The sequence below is a fragment of the Embiotoca jacksoni genome, unplaced genomic scaffold, assembly GCF_022577435.1.
Source record: "Embiotoca jacksoni isolate LCO1_2020_lvr unplaced genomic scaffold, fEmbJac1.0.p SCAF_7, whole genome shotgun sequence".
NCBI classification, from domain to species: domain Eukaryota; kingdom Metazoa; phylum Chordata; class Actinopteri; family Embiotocidae; genus Embiotoca; species Embiotoca jacksoni.
The window spans coordinates 15,316,423-15,341,324 of NW_027185425.1; the positions used below are offsets into that span (position 1 = coordinate 15,316,423).

General features: G+C 42.7%; 1 protein-coding gene across 1 annotated transcript; it reads right to left on the reverse strand.

The window, feature by feature from the left end:
• Nucleotides 1-8,638: 8,638 nt before the first annotated feature.
• ube2ql1 (ubiquitin conjugating enzyme E2 QL1) lies at nt 8,639-24,379 on the reverse strand. Its single transcript, XM_069175892.1, has 3 exons — nt 24,153-24,379; nt 22,648-23,567; nt 8,639-12,345 (listed from the first exon to the last, which is right to left on the reverse strand). The coding sequence occupies exons 2-3, from the start codon at nt 23,350-23,352 to the stop codon at nt 12,214-12,216; spliced, it is 837 nt and encodes a 278-aa protein (XP_069031993.1). The 5' UTR covers nt 23,353-23,567; nt 24,153-24,379; the 3' UTR covers nt 8,639-12,213.
• Between the last annotated feature and the right edge of the window lie 523 nt (nt 24,380-24,902).

Below are 24,902 nucleotides of genomic sequence, written 5' to 3' on the forward strand. Positions count from 1 at the left end.
AAAAAAACATTTATCAAGGTTGTTGCCATAGCATTTGTCGCTCCGTGACACTTTCTCATCATTTCTGCTCTGTGAAAAGTGTGTCTCGGATGGCTATTGTGCAAGATGGCTTTTAATGAGCCAGACTTACATCCTGCATCTTCCTGCAGAGCTTATAAAATGAAGGCGGCTCAATAAAACGCCCTGATGTGCTGCTGTATCTCTCGTCCAATCAGGACTCTTTGTATTATTGATCAAGGTTAGATTGAGGGCACTCTGGGTGGGAGTGTGTGTGTGCGTGTGTGTGTGTGCGTGCGTGTGTGTGTGTGTGTGTGTGTGTGTGTGTGCGTGCGTGCGTCGGTGAATTACCTGTCCTCTTGTTGCAAAACTACGAAAACAGACGGCTCAGGCGTAACAGACAAATATCGTCACGTTCATTCTTTGTTGTTTCTGCGTTTAAAAACTTCCACAATGATGTCATGATCGAAAAACAGAAGAATCTCCCCCTGGCCGCACTCAGAAATACGCAAATTGCAGCGGTGATGTGGCTAATGATCCGGGGATGTGTCTAATGTCTGGACTACTAATGAGAACGAAGGTGTTCTTTTTTCCTCTTTATTCTCTCTCATGTCCATGCACATGGCACGAGGCTACAGCCGCTACAACTGGGAGTGTGCGACTGCTGTCTGCTGCTCGTGTTCATGCATGCATGTCTTGGTGGCCCGGGGAAGGGTGTGCTTTGCATTTTAACATCCCGTCCGTCCCTCACTACAGACGTCTGCAAAAGGCTTTTCTCTCTTCCTATTCTTCGATTGCCCCCCCTCCCTGCACCCCCGCCCCCTCCCCCTCTCCCTCCCCCTCCGATAGCAGTCGCCCCGTCCTGCGCTATCAGTGTCTCCATCTTTTCTAATTGTCCTTTGGGAGAGAATGGATCACCTTGCGTTAAATCCCAAACACACTGAGACACAGGTCCTTAAAACTCAAACTTTATTGACTTTACAGCCCACACAGAGTATCCAACCTTAAAAGAACTCATTGAGAATCGATGAAGTTAGCCGTTGCCAGTGGACAGCAGTCGGAATTGATCGAATTAATCAAGGCCGACCCTGATGCACATGCACCCATGAGGAGAGCCAAATTAATCCACGCTGAAAAAGCTGTCTGGCTTCTCAGGAAGCTTGCTTCTTGTGGATGCACTGAAAGAGGCTAAAAATAAATTTTTCCCACATGCACTGTGCCATATAAAATATTTATAGTGAGCCCCAGTCTGCTAAGAATGGCAAAGATGCTACAGACCGAGAGAGCGAATGAGAGGGAGGAAGTAGCTGCCAAAGCTCGCTGTAGCCTCCGTCCCGGTGCCAGAGCTTACGTAAGAGCTAACTACAGTTTGAGAGAGAGGAGTACAGACTTTACTCTCTCATCTGTATTTAACACGCACACATAACGGAGAGTGACAGTGAACAACGGACAGGAAGACGGAGATTCGTATCCTCACGCAGAGAATTTTAATTTATAAGCTCCCCCTTTTTTATACGCTACAACTCGCTACTACAGTATGCATGTCCTGATTTTACCAGGCTCACAGTCGTGGGTGTAATTCATCATCAAGGGCCAAAAGAAGCAGCGACGAGAAACGTGTACGTGAAGAACCTAAATTTAACATTTGGACTGCATTATTTATTTACATTTGTATGAAATGCCTTAAACTGCAGTACCACTGCGGGCCACTAGGGGCTGGCTCCACAACTTGTCATTCAGTTCAAAACAATCCCATCTCTGCTTATGTCATCTTGATATGATTCAATAAATGTATAAAACAATTTGAATAGACACTGACATTGTGTTTCTCCTGCTTTACTTGTGTCAGGCTGTGTAGTCCAATAACCTGTGATGGTGGAGCTTTACTGTTGATAACAATTATGTCATAGGAGAATAGCCTTTTTGTCAATCAAAGCTGTGTTAAGTATGTACGGAATGAAAACTGTGCAGGTTGCAGTAAGAAATCTGAAATCAATCCATCCATCCATTTTCTTCCTAGGTTGGGTCGCAGTGTCAGCAGGTCAAACAACTTAGTAGAGATGTCTCTCACGCACCAGTAACGTGTTGTCGCTCCTTCTGTGGGATCCCGAGGCTTTCCGGGTCAAATACGTAATCTCTCCAGCATGTTCTGGGTCTCTCTCTGCGTCTCCTACCAATTGGATGTGCTAGAAAACCTCCAATTGAAGGCGCCCAGGAGAGATCCTTATCAGATGCCCTAAAAATCTCAACTGGTTCCTTTTGACACAGTAGCTCTGCCCCGAGCTCCCTCCGGATGTCGGGCCTCCTTACCATATCCCTGAGGCTGGGCCCAGCCAACCTGCAGGAAACTAATTTCAATCGTTTGTATCCACCATCTCATTCTTTTAGTAAAGCTCATGACCATAGATGAGGGTCAGGGCGTAGATCAACTGGTGAATTGAAAGCTTGCCTTCCTGGTCAGAATATTGCCTATGGGGCACAGTAGGGCCAAAAAAATAACATGGCGCCTCCAGCCTGTAGGCTCACCGCCTGCAGGGAAAAGCATCGGGGTGCAAGCCGAGTGGTAAGACACACTGCGAGCCTTGATGTGTCGATCCCGGGTGACATCGACTAGTGACTATAAACAACCATACGCATTTCTCTGTTTAAGATTTTGCTCACACTATAAACAGAAGAATACCGAACTACAAAAATGTGAAACGTGAATGTAAGATGAGAAAAATGTGCCATGTAGCAGCATCATTCACAAGGAATGACATCCAAGCACATATTCAAAGAAAGCATTCACCTTGCTAGGTAAATAACATGCAGTGATACTAATGAGCAACAGCAGCTACATACGCTAACTGAGTGTTGACGGTACCACATACAGTACTTACTGTAATTGCTGCAAACAGCTTCCATTCTTCAAACTGCTTCAAGTGTTCTCCTTCAGTTTATCTGGCAGATGTTTGCTTATGGAACAAAATCAATTTTCGATGCCCACGCACGCACACACACACACACACACACGCACGCACACGCACACACACACACGCACACACATGCACACAAAACGCATGCATGTGCAAATCCTCCTCCCACACACGGTCCATCTTATCCATGCATCTGTATCAACAGGGAAAACAAATTCATTATTTACAACCATATTTCCAAGTGAGTACCACGGAGGCATAATGCATGCAGCCTGTATGGAATAAAATCACATCTCCGGTGTCCCTGCACAGTAAATCCTCATCTCATCCTACGCTGGAGCTACAGCATCACTTATTCACACAATACTATTTCTGGTGCTGCTGTGGAGAAGAAGCGTCCCCCGGCTTCCTGTTCTGGCACATGATTTTCCAAGATAGCATATATCATCCTGTGGGAATTAGCAGGATCAACACATAACATATAATGTGTGATCTGTATATCATTGATGCAAAGGCACCTCTAGTGTTTCATGCATTTTGAAAGACGGCTACGTACGTCATGGATTGATTTATGTTTGGGGGTGGGGTGGGAGATCTATAATTCAACACGGGCTTTTTGATGGCTTCTCCCCAGAGATTTCTGCCCCTCTAGTTTTTTCTTCTCTGACCCTTTTAAGCCCTTCTCTGCCTCTTGACAATAAGTTGGTCACCACTTGTTTTTGTGAGTGTGGGAGCGTTCGATGCAGCGTGTGTCCAATGAGGTGTATTTGCTCGTTCCTCAAGCCGGCTCTCCACATGGCTGATGTCATGCAGACATTCTGGGAAATCTCCTCGGCATTGTGTGTGTCAGCGAGGACAGGGCAGAGGAAATGGAAGGGTCACAAATCACATCTTATCTAATGAAGCCAATATAATTCAGCTGGAGAGGAGACACTAACCCCGCTGATCTCCTGGCTGTGTGTCCTCATATTACTGTCTCTTTAGTTCCCTTTTTGTTTATTAAAGTCTCAGTGTTTGTACTTGATTCACTGAAGGTCACTAAGCCTTTGCGTTTCTCAGTACTGAAATGATTTAATGAAGTAACAACTGTGTTTTACTTTATAACTGATAATGTTGATTTTCTCATGACCGTGTCATTATTTCAGACATTTTGCTAGTTTTGTCATCTTTAATCTGAGGATCTGTTTTTTTTTTTTTTTTTTTTTTTTGGGGGGGGTGGGGGGGGAGGGCAAAACCAGCGTGACTATAAACCTGCATTTTCATGCTCTTACAAATGAAAAGTCACATTAATTATCAATAAAGTTCACCTTGAGTTCAGTACACAGAGGTTTTGCTGCTAAAGACCAGCTTCTGTGACTCGTAACTGGTAGCTTATTTTGGCTATTGTTAGCTATCTGTTCTAGATACAGTAAATATTGCTGTTTAGATAAATTCACTGACTTTATTACTTCACTTGTGCAACACAATATTTAAGCGTTCATCATCATCCTACCACCCTTTCAGGTGAACTATGTATGGCTAAAACATATAGTGAGACAAATATTCACTTGATGGTCATGTGCACGAGCAGCCCTGCAGATCAGCAGCCTTTTCCAGTTTAGCACAGTGAGGAGTATCAGTTTCTGTTGGCATCAGAGGGCAATTTGAGCAAAGGTACTTTGCTCAAGTCGCTGTTTGTTCTCAGCAGGTCTGAGATGCTTCCTGCTGGCCATGCGTACGTAGCTAATTGCACTACAAGCAAAGATTTAATTTTTTTTTTTTTTTTTTTTAACATCATCTAAAGTTCTTACATCCACCAAGTATGATAACTGTACACTTCAGTTGACAGTCCTAGTGCAGCAGGAACAATAGATTTTGCAGCTGCTTCCCAGATACACAGACAACATTACAAACAACTGAAGTTGTTTTTCACACCGTATCTCTAATTTAGATGGACAGAGATAAAGCTGACAATCGGCAAATTGGTTCTTTCAGTTAACGATCTCTTGGCTGTAGCCTCTTTTATAGCCTTTTCATGTTACACTTATCCAGTAAATAAATACTATCAATACATTCCTAATGGTCATACTATTTCTTACTAAACAAAGACGTGAACACAGCTCTAAAGTAAAAGACGAGTTGACAGCCACCTCCGCTAGAAAGACATTTTCACTCAAAAAGAGCAGTCCTCTTCTTATCTAACACCTGAGCATGTGCCACTGTTTGCAGTGATGTATCCTTAGACCTTATCAGAAAGATTTATGTTCACTTTGAACAGCAAGGTAAACTATTCTGCCCATACAAATGTGGCTGGACTGTGATCGAAGGTTTTTACCCTCAATGACATCCGTAAGCCTGAATAAAGATACAACGCCACCCGTATAAAACAACTTATCACTGTTTCCTCACCCTTATTAAAATCTCCTTCTGATTGAGCTTACCCCATGAAAAACAGGTGCCATGTGATCGCATCTCTCGGATTGTCGTGGCATTATTTCATCACACTGTGTTGCTTTTACAAATCATATAAACAGCTTCCTCTGGGGGGGGGGTGTAGATGGTGGATGATTGTGGTTGCTGGTCATTATTTGGAATAAAAAGCAATAACCTGAATACATAAAAACAGTCACGGTCTCCTTCCTCTCTGCTTGCTCCGTCCTCTCACTCTACCTCCTGTTTTTTTTGTTTTTTTTTGCTGTGTCTCAGACTCGCTGAGGTTGTTTTGGATGTTTTCTGTGTCAAGGTAACCTTCAGGGATTGAGTCTTGTTGTGTCACAACTGAATAATGAATGTTTATGTCCCTTACTTTCCATCAAACACACACACAGAACTGGCTTTTTGTATTATTGTGTGTGTGTGCGTACGGTGTTAACTAATCAGAAATTTAAACCCCTTTGCTTGCCTCCGTATCCTCAGAGTATTCAGCTTGGTGTCATCAATGCCTCGCTCGCTCTCTCTGATCCGTACACTGCTCGGTCTCTTTCTCACCCTAATGAGCAGCAGGGAAATAACAACTAGACAAAAACAACAGTGTTCAGGGATCAATTAACCGGGATATTTCAGCAATGATGACCGATGATTTTTGCTCACAGCTTCAGGCTTCGATTTGATTATGGTCTGGAAACCGTGTTCACATTAAGGTTTGCTCAGCCACTCTGAAGGCCAGACCAATCTGCGACCAGTGAAAGTGGCAAATTGCAATGACGGCCATACTATGGTTAGATCAGATCAATGTATTCATGTAGTAAATTTGGGTCTGGGAACACTTAGCAAGCCTTCAAGCTCTTTTCATAGATGTTCAATTGAATGAAGATTGGGGCTCATACAGTCACAGGCCACTTCAGAACAGTCCAGTGTTTTCAGGGTGCTTTTAACGGGATGTTTTGGGTAATGACTGCAGCTAAGACAAAACTCTCTGATATTTGGCAGTAGGTTTTGCTGCAGAGCGACTTGATAATCTTTAATTTCATTATGGCCAGCACAGGTTATGGGCACCCTGTTCTAGGTGCGTCATAGCAACATCCTCCCAGAAACACTGTTGCTAATCAACATGCATTTTTAGTGAACTCCAGAGCCTTCTTCCAAAGAGCAAACTTACTGTATGTTCAGAAATCTACGTAAGGTGGACACATTTGAATCTTGATCTTGGAGGTCATCTTGTATCTGTTTTTCTTTGGTTCTTTATACCCTCAATCTGCAGTGTGGACATGTCAACCCGTTCTCATTCGGAGCGTCAAATACGTCCCACGAACGACTCAGAGATTTAGGTATGCAAAGGGTGGAGACACCAAAACCAGATTGGTTATGTTTAAGAAAAGATCATGGTTTGGGTTGAAATAAGTTATTTTATATAAGTTACTGTCACAAACTGCACCCGACTCTAGGTCATGCTTTCTTTTGGTTTACTTTATTTCCTGTCTTATTTTGGTTTCTCATTATCCACTCATTTCAGGTCTTCTGTCTTCCTCTCCTCGTGTGTGAATACCTACCTATCTTGTATAAATATGCTGCATTCAAATGGGGTCATTTTTACTGTTTAAAGGGGAACTGGTTGGACATGTCTGGGGAAGTTGCCTACAATCCTGTAGACCTTTACATCCAGCTGCTTGGATTTACTTTGAACATGCTCCTTCTTATCTACTCAGACAGCTGACTTCTTTGTCTTGTCCATATGAGTGTGGCGCACACATTGATGCCAAGCGTCATTAATTATAACATTTTAGACACACGTGACACTAAGTGAACACATTCAAGATCACCACAGTCATATTATTCTTATTTAAAGTTAAAATATTTTTTCCAAGTCATTTTAGAAGGTTTGCAGCTATGCATGACAAAGGAGCTTTTAGTAAATGACAGAGCGTTATTTTAATTAGAAGTAAAAGTACCAGCACTTCCTGCCACAACTGTATTAATTTAAGGGAAATCTAGGCTTTATTTACAGCAGACTTTCTGAATTGGGATAGCAGGAAGTGCACAATTGTCACTACCACTAACAAACAATCCAAGTGCGAAACAGACAATACCGGGGTGCTGAAACTGAAGCAGCTAAATGGCATTCAGCCCTCATCTTTTTACAACTATGCTTTTCTGGCTGCACTTTGTCAAATTGTCTTCGTCACAAAGGCCTCTTCTGGACCGAAAACATTATTTATCACCACAAAGTGACATCCTGGTACCTCCAAAGATGGTCGGCTTGTTTAACCTGCTTTATCAGCATTATGTTCAAAACTACCAGATCACTGAACATTGGTGATTTTCATATAAGTTTTCTTATTGTGCCATCACAGTTTTCCCACCTGTTTGCACACCTACACAGTTATCCAATCAGGTTGATGATGGGCGGAGCCAGATGGAGTTAGTAATGTCAATGGACTCGTTGTACAGATATGGATGATGAGGGTTTTATTTGTCCTGTGCAACAAAAATCAGGGAGAGTGAGGGATGATTTCAATTAAACAGTCTGCGTATTTTCATTTCTTTTGTCCACCATTTTTACCAACTATGATAACAGTTTACTCACCAACTTCTTTCTGTGTACACTGTAAATAAACACCTTGTTGAGCTATACTTTCTATTTCAGTTCTCTAGAAGTGAAAATAAAAATGACTTCTTTTTTTTTTCTTTACAGTCGGCTTATCATGTTTATAGTGATTTACAAGTCCCAGCAATGCAGCTTATAAAATGTGTTATCATACCTGATGGGAGACATGACTAAAATGATGCTAATAAGATCCAATTGGAAAAAAAAATAAAAATAAAATAAAACCAACGTTTAGTATTGGATGTTATATATATATTTTTACATTGCGTTACTTAACCTTGGCAGACCTACCTCAATGTTATATTCAGTTGGAGTCCAACCTTAATCTCTCCCTGTGACCCGTGCACACACTTTCTTCCCCACAGGCGCCCCTGTTGTCACGTTAGGGCAACCACTGCGCCCACACACAGGGAACACTGTTTCCATAAAGCTGAAGGAGCCGGCTAATAAAAGCACATGTAGCAGTGGACGTGCGATTACAGTCTGTCCCCACCGAGGATGTTCGACACATTGTCTTTTGGACTGCAGTAATTGAAAGTAGGACAATGCGGGGGCCAAGCAGAGGACACGGCAGCCTGAAGTGGGTCATTTAAAAAAAAGAAAGAAAGAAAGGGGGGGGGGGGGTACAGAAGCTCCCAGATGTGACATTTAGCTCATTGTAGTGCAGATATGAAACAAACAAAAAAACACCAGATCAGCAGCATTTTGAATAAGCTGTAACTTTTATTGCACATTCCTGTTTGGTCTTGCAACGACCTTTCACCTTTTGAACTTTTAAGACCTCTGTCTCAACCAAACACTCGAGTCAGGAGTGGAACGAAGTTGCTCAGAGTAACTGATCACAGGTCAGGTTCCCTTGACGACTGAGATTTGAAGCATAGGGAGGCGGTACTGATCCTAGATCTGTGACCAAGGGGAACTTCAGTCCAGATCTTTGTATTGACTGCATTACCCACAAGCCAAATCACTGTATGGAGCAGAACCAATGGGGAAGGGACAGCAGTGACATCATGGAGGGGACTGGGAAGTATTCAAGGGAGCAAGGGAATTTTTTCTTGATTCCACTTTGATGTGCTCCCAAAATACTCCCTTTAAAATCTTGAGGCTTTACAACCTGCTGTCCTTCGTTGCTCCCTGAAATCCCCCCAAATAAACACACCTTCCCCCGATCACACAAATACATAGGCTATCATTCTTAGTAGTTTTTTTTTTCTTCTCGTTTTCTTGTGACAATACCTGCAACATGCTTCAAATCTTCATTTTGGCAAACCACAAATAAATTAAAACACAAACATTCATATAACACAATTTGACATTTTTTTTAGGACGCTTAGAAAGAAAAAGAAAAATACATACAGTACGGAACCCAAAAATGAAAATAAAAATACCAAGAAAAGAGAAGCATTTGCATTTTAGTTTTTTCCCCATATTTTTTCTTGCTTTTCTTGAAAAAAGATATACAGTAGCTAGCTACCAATCACATATCACATGCAGATATAATACAACATAATCAGTTCACCCAGTTAGTGTCTGCAAACTACCAATCTAAACTATATCACAAAATTATTCTCTTGAAACCAGCAAACACTCAGCTTTTTGAGATATTTTGTCTTAATAAGAATTCAGTTTACAGTTTTCTCCGCTGGCAAGCCAAGAGATCACTATACGATCGACCCTGAAATGACTAGCCAAATTCATAAAGGACTAACACGCTTTCATACATGATCACATACCAGATGGTGTGTTGTTGCGTTTGTCTCTTTTGCCTTTTTTTTTTTTTTTTTTTTTTTTTTTTTTTCCATGATGGGAGTGTTACACACATATTTTGCTCACACGTGTATTCGCACACAGACGGGCAGTTGTCATCGACCACCGACGCGATACGAGGGGAGCTTTGAGACGCAACGCAACGCGATGCAACCGTGGCATGCTGGTAGCGCGGCTCTGCTTCGGCCGAGCGATTAGAACCTCGTGCTCAAGGTTAACAGTTGGGACCACAGAGAGCTGACTGGCATCGAGCTGCTCCTGTACCCCGACCCAGCCTCCCCATCGCCTAACACCCCATTCCCCTCCAAAAACACGGCAGGAGAGGAAAAGGGACGAAATGTCAGTGCCGAGCAGGAGGCTTGACGTCCTCCATCCTTCTACCCTCGCTGCTCTTCTCTAATGATGCTCTGCTGAAATGTCAGACCAATTAGCAGCTTTCCCTCTGACATTTAACTGGCAGACAGCAAAACAAACGCACGAGGTGTCCACTGGACTGGACGGGCGGATAGTCTGTGGCTCGATTGATTAAGACTGACATTGCTGCAGCTGTACAGAGTTAATATTAGATATTTATATCGTCCTTTTTAAAGGTTGCAACTCTGCGTCTGTTAAGTAGTCACAGCAGGTAGAGCGAATGATATCTGTCTTCGGCCATTTTGCGAGCCACCTGACATTTCTGAGAAGCAGCCGGCCGTGATCAAAGCTCACACAATTCCCTGCTCTCCCTCTGTTCTTCCTCTCCTCCTCTCCCCATTGCCTTCAGTCTCTCTCTTTCAGCAGACATCAATCAGGCGGGCTCTGAAGCGTACACTCATTTATAGCACCACTCCATCCACGGCAGCGCCCGAGGTCCTGTCCGTCTTCATTTCTAGGTGTTACCGCCGCTGTCCGGGCTGCAGGTGTGTATGCACGAAGGACTGTGTGTGTGTGTGTGTGTGTGTGTGTGTGTGTGTGTGTGTGTGTGTTGTGTGGCTGAGGTTAAGCGTATGTGTGTGCGGTTCAGCAAAAGCGTCTTTTCTATTGACCTTTAGTTCTTCACATGGATCGGAGGGAGACGGGCGAGGCTATGCGTGCGAAGATATTCGATCACGACTGCACACGTGTTTTACAGTAATAATAATAATCAGGAGCTGACGAAGACAGAGGAACGAGACGGCGAGTAATTCAGCATGAAACAGAACTCCCTTTAGGCCTTGGTGTCATTCACAGTAAATCATATTTTTTTTGTCTGTTTAAAGGGTCGTCTCCCTTGTTGACACACACACACACACACACACACACACACACACACACACACACACACACACACCACACACACACACACCTGGCCTTCAGCTGTACCATCTGGTATCTAAATCATGGGAATTATAGTCTTCTTCCTCTCCTACACACACACACACAGACAAGATAACATGAGAGTAGAGAGAGAAAGAAAAAAGAGGTGACTGACTGTCATTGTTATCATACATAGTCTCTGTGTAAAGAAACGTGACTTTTTTTTTCCTCTCCATTAGAAATCAATATCCATCTACTCAACAGTGAGATCTAAATTTAGCCACAAGAGATGGAGAGAAAGAAAGAGGAACAAAGTGAACGAGCGAGCTGAAGAAAGAGAGAAAGAGAGCTAGAGAGCACAGCTCCATGTAAATTACAATCTTCATGTTGCATTGAACTGTGAGCAACGGCACAGTCGAAAGAAAGGGGAAATGAAGGAGTGAATGAGCGAGTAGAAACGCCAGTGCGCTGCCTCTCCATTAAACATTAACAGCTTCATTTATATGTAAATGACCCGACAGCTACAGAGAGCGAGCGAGACGGTGGGATGTACTGCCAGTTCAGTGCTGAAGAGAAGAAAGGAAGGAGGGATGTGGGAAATGGAGGTGAGGGTGGGATGGGTGGGCGAGGACAGGAGAGGGAGACGAGTCTCCTTCATTCAGTAGTCTTTCACATGGGTGGAAAAGTCCACACTGTCCCGATTTGTCCGACTGCACATGCATGGGTGTGCGTTAGAAGAAAACAACACAAAAATAAATCCAAAGACAGTAATGCACACCCTGATGCACGAGCACACACTCCCAGCTGATGTCCGATGGAGTGACAAGCACGCACACACACACACACACTCACAAGCACACATACACACACCTCCCTCTCAGGCCTTTCCGTAACGGGGAGGGGGGGGGGGGGGGAGAATCCCTGGTTGAGAGGGAGGTGAACCAAAAAAGTAGCTTTTCGGTGGAGGAGGAGGAGCGATGATGACTGCATGTCAGCTCTCCAACAGTTTCGGTGAAGATGAAAAACTTAAATAACAAAGACACACACACACACAATACCTTCCCCCCCCCCCCCAAAAAAAAAAAAAAAAAAAAAGGAAAAAAATTAAATCTGGAGTGAAACAGCAAAAGGTGATGATGAGAGATTGTTGAGTTAGCGTGGTGTGTCGTTTTGCGTGTCGGGGCTAGCTGGGTTTGTCCGGCTAGCGCGGCGGTCGGAGGTTCGGCGAACGGGCGCTCAGCCGTCGGACACGGGCGGGGACACCCAGCCGTACTTCTCGTGGGTCTTCACCAGGGACTTGAAGGTGGCCTCGGCTTCCTTACGACTGAAAGCTTTCTTGGACTTCCCTGCTTTCCTACATATACGGCCCTGCGAGAGACAGAGGGGGAGAAGAGAATATGGTGATACAGGAGTCATCCAGCTGTCCACAAATAGATATCCAGAATAGAGTCCAAAATGATTTTCAGTGAAATCGTCATATACCGCAAAATCCACTGTGTACGTGTCGATGTTGTGTGATTGCTCCAGATGTTGCATGTTACATGCTGAGCTACAGAGGTTTTGGTCGCCAAATGTTGATATCCTTAAGACAGCCAGGCAACTTGTTTCACCATTTCCAGTCTTTACACTGACTTCTGCAGGCTATAGCCATTCAAATGAAAGACATGACGTGTTTCCAAAAATGTTGGTCAATTAGCTTTAATGGTGTGATTCTGACATTATTTAGAGTTTCTCTCTCTTGGATCCTTTTCAAAGGTTTTGTTAGAAAGGAGAGACGGTGCTGGAGAAAGTTCCTCTCGTGACCTCTATCTTTGTAACGGCTACGTCTACCAAAGAAGCTATTTTCATGCAGTACAGGAGTCTGTGTGTCCGTCAAAGGGAAACCTCCGGATTATAAATGAATTTTCACAAAACTAGATCGACAAACAGATCCCGAGGTGAAAAACAAATCGATTCAATGTTGTTGACAATCTAAATGGAGGATGTGTAACAATAGGAGACTAATCTACTTTTGTTAAGCCATCTAAAACTAAAACAGACATAAGCTTTCATCTAAGTCCTGTGGTTGTTGCAGAGCCATAAAATCCGTTTCACTTCCATTTTAAAGCCACAAAATCTAAAGCCGAATCTTACGATTATTGAATAATGTGCCGATTTTCATGACGAATTGATTAACAGTTTGGCTTGTAACATTTCAGAAACTGGGGAAGGATAACCATCACAATTACCTAAAAATCACAGGGACCTCTTTAGAAGCACAAATCAGTTTACAACGATATAAAACAGAGGGAAGCAACAAACAAGCACATTACTTGCAACTACTGGATAGCTAAGAGTTCCAAATGAAAATGTTCCTTTAACAATGATTAGAAAATGTTCTAATTCATATATTCTGTCAATAGACCAATAAATAATTTGAGCTCCACATCTTTTAAATAATTCTAACAGAACAATTTAAATTCATGGGAAATCAATCAAACCCCACTAAAATTGTGTTTCTTTCGGCCCATTCCTCTGCAGGGCATTTTTGATATTACAACAAGATGGCGTCAAAACAAGACATTTTTAAATTGGAAACACGGTGGCTTTAAACCCTCCGTGCAGAACTTGTCTCCTCCTTCTGCCAGTGCGCGTAACTACAGAAGCCCTGTTGACACGTGTTGATGTCATAAACTCCACTGTAGCCTGCTCTGTAGCTGGTGTTGCTGCTGTTTTTTTTTAGAGTCATAACCCCGACGAAATGAGTTTGATCCAATCAGAGTGCTAACATTTGAAAAGTCTAGTGGAGTCACAGGATAGACTTTTATCCCTATTCAAGTTAGCACAGGGCTAAACCGGAAATTAGCCTGCCTCGCTGCCTGAAGTGTCTGGTGCACATGCTCTGCCCACTGGGCATGCCCAGTATGTGTTCATTCAGCCAGCGCGGGAGTCTCTCACCAGACACCAGATTCAAAAACTCAAGAAACACAGACATTGATCCGGTAATATTAACATTGTTACGGACATTCCGTTCATATGTAAAAGTCACTATAGCTTTAAGTAAGGGAAGAGAACATCTGGATTTTAATTACGTTTTCTGCATGTTTACACTGATTTTTATTTCTCTGTCTCCTCAAAGAAATATCATGTTTTGAATCTAGCACGTCAAAATATTGCGGTTTGATCTGGATTTGCATCGTCACATAAAGGATGGTTCTGGTATTCACGATTGCCAGCGGTCTTGCCAAACTCATTTAGGACACAGAGTTTCAAGTCTGTCCAGATATGCAGAGAGACAGAAACACACCAGGCACACATGCACATGGATGAAGTAGAGGGCGGATGCACGGCCGCAGGGGGAACTGTTGACAAGTGGTCTGAATGCAGGTTGGCCAGCATTAGATCAATGTTTAAAGGCAGGGGAAAAGCTTTTAAGATATCAGGTTGAATCAGAAGTGACAATATACCCTCCTATACACTGGGCAGTGGGGAGATAAGTGAAGGTCAGAAGCAGCCACTGCACTAAATGATGAAAGGATTGAATGGTTGTAAATATGACAGAATATATATATATATATATATATATATATATATATATATATATATATATATTCTGTCGTGTTACACACGTGGATATAACTCTCTTGTGCTCAGTGTGAAAAGCATTGTGACATTTGACTCAGACCCGTGCTGAAGCCCTCCCTCCTTCACACACTACACTGGGCTAATAATATACGTGGGGTACCATGTGGGGGTGGGGGTGGGCATCGCCCGTGATGATCAAGCTGCTTTATTCTGTTATTGGCAGCAGCACTTAAGTCTTCCCTGAAGAAGACTGTGTGGGAAGATGAATTGAAAAAGAAACAACTGTCTTCATGCTGAAGAAATGTTTTTTTTTTTTTTTTAAATGCTGTGCACGGCCATGACAACATGACAACCCAGCCATGACAACGGTGTGATTCATGCCAGTGTCACTAGGTTCTCCATGTATTAAAATCCCTTCAGAAACACAGGGATATCACAAAAGGGAAGGTCGTGACTGCACAATAAATCTGTGTCCACTGTAGCTACAGTATACTGGAAGTTTTGTAGATGTTGACTCACTAGTTGATGTCAGGTACTTTACTGTATTTGTTTGTACACGCTCTGTAACACTGCACCACTTCCTTCTACCCAGAACATTTTCTTGGCAGGGAGAAAGTGGCACCAAAGCTTTTCACTGAAACCAATACTAATGAAATTCTTTCAGATGCTTAGCTCCTCTGCATGCTGCAGTGCAGTGCAGATAAATAGCCCTTGTATCATTACACACAGTCTGCACCTTAATCCTTCAGACATACATTCACATCCTGTCTTAAAAGGATCTATTATTCACAGTCGAGGACCGAGAGGCGACCATATTTGCCGGCCTACACAGGGCAGCTATGATTTGCTCTTTGATCCTATACGTCTCCGGTGCTTAAATGAATAGTTTTGTGCATTAGACCTATTTAATTTCTTGCCAAGATTTAAATGAGAAGCTTGATACGTTGCCCGTATTGGTCTGTACAATATGAATGAAGCTGCAGACGGCAGCTATTGAGCTTAGCTTAGCACAAACACTGAAAACAGGTGGAAACAGTTAGCCTAGCTCTGTCCGAAGGTAACAAAAACAACCTACCGGCCCCCAGAGGACTCACTAGTGAACACATTTTAGAGTGAAAACTAAAACTTCTCCTTTTTACAAGGGATCATCAGCTACTGGTCCTGTCATCTCTTCTCAGAGACAGATCTCACAAAGCCAAAACTTCTGACATGGCAGGATCTTGACAAAATTGTGAAGTGACAAAATATGTTTCTTTTGTGATTTGGATCAACCAACTATTCGAGAAAAATTCCAGATGGAGAAAGTGTCGGACTCTGAAGACTAAATTAGCTATCTTAGCTCAGCTGTCTTGAGGTTTTTTTTTTGCTCAATTCTTTAAACTGCCTCATTTCAAAACATTATGAATTAATCCCAGGTGAAATAAAACATCTTTGATACATTTGGAAACAAGTAAAAACTCCTCTGCAGATATTTTCATTGTGTTTCAAACAACAACCCTGCTAGCTTGTTACAATGAGATGAGCCAACTATCAACTCTGGGACTTTTGGTATTTACTAATCTGTTTCCATCATTTTTCTGTCTTTTTGTTCTTTTTTTTTTTGTTTCTCTCTGACAAACAGCAACTATTGTATCACTTGTATAACTTAAAAGTATATTACAGTACATGTATCCTTTAGCAATGCTTGTGTGAAGTGTGTACATCTTACTCGTACTGCCTGCAATTAAAAGTCCTTTTCATTACGACTTTACAGCATTAATCTCTTGGTTTGTAACATGTCAGAGAATCTGGAACCAGTCCAGGTTTGGTATTTTACTTGGAAAAATGACTAATGTCTATAAATGGTTTCCAAGTTGCTTCAGCATGGATGTGAGTTGTATGTTTAGTGCTTGTGGCCATTTGTTTGAGTTTGAGTTCTGTCCCCCGAGTCAGAACTAAACATGGAGAAGCAGCGTTCAGTTGTTCTGCTCCACATATCTGGAACAAATTCCCAGAAAGCTGCAGGTCTGCTGAGACTTTCAGCTGCTTCAAATCAAGATTGAAGACTTTTCTGTTTGCTGCTGCCTTCAGTTGAACCAGACTCAAGGATGTTGGTCAATTTCCTGTATTTCTGCATTTTATTACTCCAGTTCCAGATATTTCTTAAACTGCACTGCAACTTTTATTCTATTTTTAGCTTGTTTAATGTTTTAATGACTGTTTTTAATGTTTCGATCAATGTTCTTAATTGTTTTTAAATTTGCTTTTCCGTTGCCTGATGTTTTGATGCTTTTAATGGTTTTATGTGAAGCACTTTGAATTCCCTCGTTGTTGAAATGTGCTATACAAATAAACGTGCCTTGCCTTGCCTTGCCTTGCCTTGAGTTGCGTTGTGTTAGTAACAGGACCGATAAAAAAGGCGTCATTTCTGGCAGCGTGCCTGGGACACTGTGTCCCCATATAACACTGGCTCACCCATGGAAGATGTCAGAAGAGCCTAAATATGAGATTTAGTAAAGACCAGAGAGATTAAACAAGATCATGGCTATTATCTGTAATACACCTCATCATTTAGAGGAAATCCAACCCATCAGAGGAAAGCATTAGCAGTTAGATTGTTCACAATTTTCATGTCCATTGAAAGAAAAAAAAAAGTGAATTTCTTCCCCATGCAGAGATACATCACAACAAAATCGGCCGTTAATTCTCCGCTCCCACGACATCTGACGGAGGATCACATTGGTCTATTGCGTACTTGCTCGGCTATTTTGGGTCAAAAGTGATGCAGGGGATAAAGGGAGATGAGGTGATAACATTGAACGATCTGGAGATTAGGGTTACAGTTTCCATTCCTGTAGCAACAGTGGCCTCATTTCACTGTGGGGCTTAGAGAGAGACACACACACACACACACACACACACACACACACACACACACACAGCTGTAGAACTGTGGAGCTCACCCTATTATTTCCTGTACTTTCATCAGTTTTGGAAATCAATCTGATTACAAATGTCCATCATGGCACGTCATTAAATCTTATATTGAGTTTGACACATAAAACACTTGAAATGACGTCAGACAGCTGACACGAGGAATAAAATGTCTGATCTCTTGGCAGGTATGAAAACAGGGACATGGTTTTTGAAGCTTATTAGCACAGGGAAGAAAAAAAACATCTCCTTCACTGTGGATTTTTTTTTAACATGTTTTGAAAATCTGACTCACAGTGACTCACTCCAATAGATATTATATACGGTGCTGCTCTGGGACTTGCTTTCTCTTCCTCTCTTTAACAAAGCCGTATTATAAGGACAAACTCCTCTTTTCTCAAACAATGGATCCGCACTCCTTTAAAATGTAAAACAAACTGACAGGGTGTCACCTAAGCAGCGCTGCCTGAAACCTGCTCAGCCTTCTCTGTGCAGCCAGAGGCCTCAATACAGATTACCCCAGCTGACAAACACAGATAATACAGTGCATTGGCTACTGTCAGGGAGCTCATGGCGAAAAGCTGGGATATGTTGTCCTCTGTTCAAATCACATGCAAACTCATAACCATGCATATCTTCACATCTCGCCATATGGTTGCTGTCGCCACCTCAAAATGGCGCACTGCTGCCTTGGATGGATATCTTCATGGCAATTGGCCATTGTTAAAGAGGTGTGATTACCATGGTGATCGACTGCACCCTCAGCAGAACACCGTGTTGTCGTTAAACTAATCTCCGCGAGCGTCGTGTGCTTGTTTTTAAATGCACAACGGCAGGTGATTTCTCACCGGTTTGGTCCTCATGCGGACGGCACTGTGCAAATTACGCCTTCGCTGACAACAGTTGTTGTGTGTCAGAGACACAGAGAGGGAGGAAGATGTAGAAATCTAACCTGAAATATAATGCAAAAAAGGAAGAGAGTGTGTAAATGGGAGAATTGTATGTTCCTGCACAAGCCTGTAAAACTTTTTGACTCCACAATGAAGCGAGGAAATTGAGCGTTAATTGGCGCCATTGTACAAATACGAGAACGACTCGGAGTAACGCACCCTGAAGATGGACGAAGAAAGGAAGTAAAAATATCTGCTCATGGGGAAAGAATGGGTGAACAAATGGGTGTCTGCATCTGTGTGTGTTGTGGTTCAGCTGAGCGAGCGCCCCGGGCCTATGCAGTGCCATGTCAGTGTTTATCTATTTCAGCTAAGCGCTCGCTCGTTGAGAGGGACACACTCGTGTTGGAGTGGCTGCTGGGTAATTGTGTGAATGGAGATCAGTCAATGGGCAGAGCAAAAGGAAGGCCCGAGTGCATGTTGGGAAGCAGCAGCTCGGGGGGTCGAGGGAGGAGGGCGGGGTGGGCGGGGGGGGTTGCATAACGCAGACATGTGCTAAAAAAAGGTCCAGGATAAACAAACAGGGATCAATGTCATCATCGTCATCCGATCAGCAAAGAGAGACCCGTGGGACTGACGGTCATTAAAGGAAAACACCAATGTTTGTTTTGTCTCACTTCATTTCATCGGTCTAGGTTCTCCTTATTTACGCACTACCAGACACTGTGCATTAAACCGGGTAGAGCGTAAAAGAGCAAAGACTGTTTTGAATGGTAATTCACCGACTTTACCCGGGAAATTCAGCCTCATCATCGTCATTAGTACGAGTTAGCGTGTGGAAACAGAATGTCTGCTGTGGCTCTGTGGGGTGTTTTCCAAAAATAAAAAATAAAAAAAAACCTAAATGATGTCATTGGGTTAAATTAAATTGTCAACACAAATCCCAGTTCAATAAAAAAATTTGCTTGAAAATTTTTCTGAGAATGTGATGCAATGTTCGAGGAATGTTTTGTTTTTTAGTTCCCAGAATGTTCTTCTCAAAGGTACGATAACGTTCTCTAAAAATATTACATGTTTTTTATAACACGTTATGCCCCAATTCTTAAAATATTTTCAGAAGCAAGTTTTTAAAAAAGTTTTCCCAGGATGTTATTATTTTAGATGACGTGCTTTAAAAACATTATATAAATGTTTGGTAGTAACATTATTCAAATGTTTTTAGAGAACGTTATACCACCTTCTACAAACATTGTATCATTCCTTGCTGAGAAGGTTGCGTTTCCGGAGTCTTGAAGTTTGAAAGTAACTGGCATTTAGGACACATTGGAGACACATTGCTTCTGTATGCTGCTGTAGCGAAAAAATTTCCCCTCGGGGATTAATAAAGTAACTACCTAACCTAACCTAACCTAATGCAAAGTAATTATCTGCTGCATTATGGGAAATGCAGGACCCAGACATAACCTTGACTATATTTGGACTACAGTCAGGATATCTCTGGTTTCATTTTAATCTGTCTCTTATGAATCCCCCAACTTTACTGAAGTGACTGATGGGGAAATTACTACTAATAGCCCTTTACTTTAAATTTGATTCTTCTTGTAATCAAATCAGGGTCTGTAACTGATGATTGTTTTCATTAGCTATTAATCTGACCAGTTATATATTCAACTAATAAATACTTCTTCAGTCTATAAAATGTCAGAAAACAGCAAGTTTGTGAAATCTGGATGATGTTAACTTGCTTGTTTTGGCAGAATAAGACACTAAAATTCCCAAAATTTCCAATTAACAACAAAATAAAATGGACACAATTCCCATTTAATAAGTGGAATCAGAAAAGAGTTGGCATTTTTGCTCAATATATGATGATCATAAAACTCATTGGCAGCTCATTTTCTGTCGATCAACAAATTGTTGTAGAAACATTTATCCGAACAAACAATCCTTTTTAACTAAACCACCTTGAAACATGTCCTCGTTTTATTTGGTTTTTTTAGCACTCGAAGCTAAATTTAACAGGAAATTTGTATTTTCAAATGAAATTCAAAAACTGAAATGGAGCGTTTTGCTCTTTTTACACACTTTTTTTTAAGTTAAGATGTGTTTGCGGTATGAGGGGAGTCCCACAGGAGGAGGACAGGTTACAGCCAGAACTAAATGGACTATGCATGTAACACTGGAGTACAATCAAAACACAGCTGCACCGACAAGAACACAGCAGTGCGGATCAATTACCAAATTAGACCTCATGACAAAGACAGCAACTTAATTAGAACTTAATGCTGAGTTTGTTTTCTGCCACCTGCACCATGCAGCGACAACATAGACTTCACTTTGAGAGAGAATGTCTTAAAAATGGAGGTATTTAAGGGCCAAAGTGATGGTCGCCCACACAGTCACATCTCACCTTGTGTGTCTGTGCTTCCTCACACCTGCAGGTGAAGACATATGCGCCTCTGTTGACTTTTAGCTCATCACAGTGTCACTGCACGCATCCTCTTGCACTAAAAATAGGAAGGGAGCTTCGAAACGAGCCACATCACTATTGTCATGGAGAACCGGTGGCCAAGGACGAATAGATATATTGTGCATGTGTGTGTGAGTGTATATATATATATAGCACATATATATATATATATATATATAGCCGTGTGTGCGCTCTGTCTGTCACGATGCGATAGCATTTCCGGGAAAATTAGGACACGTGAGCGCTGGTTGTAGACGCAAATGCACGGAAGAGGCAAACAAAGAGATAAATAGATGCACATAAACACACACAGGAATAATTAATCAATATTGTTTCCATTAGCAAACCGGAGGAGGAAGACACTGCACCATAATTAGGGAACACTGCAGAGCTGCTAGCTCATCTCCTCAAGCAGCAAATCAAGATAAAACCACACACTTCCCTCCCTCTCTCTCACTGATGTGGCTTCAGTTTTTGGATGACCTCTCTTGGTGACAGATGCTTAATGACCCCAGAGGACTCAGGAATAATGTTCAGTTACATCATCAAAGACCAAAAAAAAAAAAAAAAAAAAAGAGAAGCCTATAAGGGTTGCGGGGGAGGGAGGGCAGGAGAATCCAGTGACAGTTTACATAAGGTCTGACAACACAGAGTCGTCATACTGCTGATGTCAAAAGACACGGCAGTCAGCCAGGAGAACGGAGCGGAGCAGGCGCTACGGGGTGAAAATGACTGCAATGTGATGCAAAAGTGAGCATTTTAAAACACATTAGAAGAGACTGATTGGTATCTGGGTGGAGACCAGAAAATCTACTCAGAGTTTAAATGATTATAGCCTGCAAGTATTTAGAGTTGCAGCCATTTTCACGGGAATAGCAGAGCTGCTGCTGCTGCAGCAGTGCACTGAGGATGTGGAAAACAGATTTGACAGGATTACATAAGGCAGACAGTCCAAGTCACCGAGGACCACTCGGCAGGCTACCTGCTGTCTCTATTTATCCATCCATCTTTTTATCCATCATCACGTGTTGAGGAACCGCTTTATTCCTCCTTTAGGTTAATCCGATACGGTGAGACTACATTAGAGCCTGCACAGGGACTGTTCCATTGCATGGCAGCAGGTCTTTGTTGTCATAGCATGCTGATTTATAGAGGTGATAAAGAAAAAAAAAAAAAAAAAAGGAGAGCAAACCAGGGTACTGCAGAGAGGAGCTGGCATCGAGAAAGATACAAAGGATTGTACTGCATGAAATGGCTGCTGTAAAGTCACATAAAGATTAATAATATTCACAATCATGGTTTTGCTCATAGCGGAGAGGAGGGGGGAGTGAGGAGTCCAGGGACCCGAGATATTACAGTGTTGCACTTACAGCTCACCGAGAGCAGAGAATGCTATAAATAGGTACAGAACAAAACCACAATTTGTTTTTTTAATGTTTTGTAGTGTGATTATATTTGTCTTTACAAAATTACACCATATGTTTGGTGATGTCCAAAAATGGCATGATTCAACAAATTATAAAAGCAGGTTGATTTGCATTAGTAAAAGATGAAGCTACAAAAAACACAATTCCATATTTTGTAAGTTGCACTGTAAAAAAAAATACTGCTCTCAAACTCCTTGTAACACTAAAAGCTAGGATGGACATGTTATGTGCGTAAAAGTGGCTTAGGGCGTTAATTAGGCATGACGCATGAATGTCTAAAGGAATTACTCACATCCAGTGTGTGTCATGACTGGAAATAAATGTACTAGAGATGATTATCATACCGGATGGTTGATGATATTCCAAGCACAGACCCTCACCCACCAGCCCCACTTCCTCCCCTCACCTGTCCTTTTACGAGGCTGGCAGCAAACTGCCTCATGACCGCCTCCACCGTGTAGGCGCTGGACCATCCGCGGGGGGTCAACAGCTCCATGCATATGGCCCCGCCGTCCAGCACGTAGCCGTTCTCCAACCGGGGAGTCAGGACCCGCATGAACGGCGGCGAGAAGGGGAAATTGTCGGGAAAGGTGACGTTGAGCAGTATGAACTCGGTGCTGGTCTCCTTCATGTCCTGCCACAGCGCCGAGTCCTTGTCCACCTGGTGCAGCTTGACGTTCCAGTCATACAGGTTGTCCTCCACCAGCTCCACCGTGATGAAGTTGTCCCCTAACCTCCTGATCTCCTGTAGCTCCTTCATCAACCTGCGCGTCCGGACCTGGGTGCAGTGTTGCCGGTGAGGCGCAAGCGGTGGTATGGAGGAGGCACTGGTCGCTTTACTCCCGCCTCCTCCAGTCTGCTGCTTCTCCTTTGCATCCTTTCCCTGCTTATCCTTGCCGGTCGGCTTGTCTTTGCCCTGCTGGTCCAGCTTCCTCGCCTTAATCTCCGGGGTGCTCAGGATGTTAGCTTCGTTGGCGGTCTGACAGTGTTTGTTGGCGTTGTTTTTCTGGGTCCCTTTGATGCCCTTTAACGAGCCCTGATGGTGCTTTGGGTCCTCGGTGTCTCGGTCGTGCAGACGGATCAGACCGATCTTCCGCAGTAGGGTGGCCATAATTTGTATAGACTTATATTTCTCCGCCGATCCCCCCGCACAGGGGCGAGATTCACCCTTTTGGAGTCGGTTCCCGCTCACAGACACGACCTTTATTGATGCTGATTATTAACCTTGCTGTACCGCAATCCCTCCTCCGTTCACTGCAGCCTCGGGATGAAGAACAACCGGGGGAGCCTGTGCTGTTTGCTCCTCAGTGCATCATCTCGGCTCGACTAAAGGCAAAAAACAAAAGAAATGACACGACAATTAAATAACATTTCAGATGCATATTCTTGTAGACAACATCACAAATAAAACAATTTGTCAATCAGATCAATGGAATCCCGTCTTTTTTCCTCACAAGTGGACGGACATCATGACTGCAGTTGTTCAATGATAGGACGATGCGTTACGCAGAAGCACTGAGGTGATCTTACACTATAAGAGAAGGGTGCGTTGAATATTAACATCGCTAAAACACACAAGCTGTGGGGATATACTACAGGAGGGAATAAACACTAATGCATTCCTCGGTTGCTAAATGGCCACTTGAATGTGGGTTGTAAGAGATAACAAATGGCAAATATAGGCTAAATATTTCCATGATCTAAAACGACATACTACAAGCTGTTGTAAAATATGGATTATATTATCACTGAGGGATAAATATAACCCGAAAGGTGTCTCAGATCTCGGTGTGTTGAGAAATACACGTAAAGTCCTGCACTGTGAGAACATAGATTCTCCTTTATGTGTCCTCCTGCCCACACAGACAAACCCGACACTACACCAGCAATCCGATAGCCGCCTGTTCTTACCGAGGTGGTGGTGAAACCCGGAATACAGCCTATGTCCGTGTTTATGTCCCTCGTAACGCAGCCCGGACACCGATCCCGCCGTGTGCAGCAAGACCAGGAAAAAGGGCTCCACCACCGTCCAGTGGAGCGAGGCGCCGTCGGTGAGAGCTGCAGTGACGAGGAGAGCAAGAGAGCCTTTGATGTGTGTGCAGCTGCGACAGCTCCAGCTTTAATGCAGCCGAGGACGAGCCAGCCCCCGGTAATCCTTCTCAGCCAGTCTGTTCTCACCGGCGAGGCGCCACTTCAAAATAAAAGCACAGATACTTTGGGTTACGTTCAAGACACGTCATGCACCACTATTTTTTTTATTTTTTTTTTTATTTTTTTTTAGGAAATACTGTATTCAAGTTCGCTATTACAATACGGACCATAAAACATATTCTTAACTACCCTATAAATGATTGCCTTCACCAATAAAACTCCCTAGTCTAGCAACACCTTTCATGCTACATATGCTGTGAAGTGTAGACATGAATAAGCAACATACTACATGTAACACCAATTACAATTGGTAGACCAGGAACTTCTTTACACATAAAAACAGTGTAGTTCCTAATTATTTAAATTTCGCGATATCATCTTTGGCCCATGCAAAGTGCAATTTGTTTCTATAACACGCCTTTTATTTTGAAAGGTCTGTTCTGGCCAGCTCTGTGTAGCCTTGGGGTGTTCTTGTGTTTACCTGAAACAGTGGAAGCAGGGTAGAAGGAA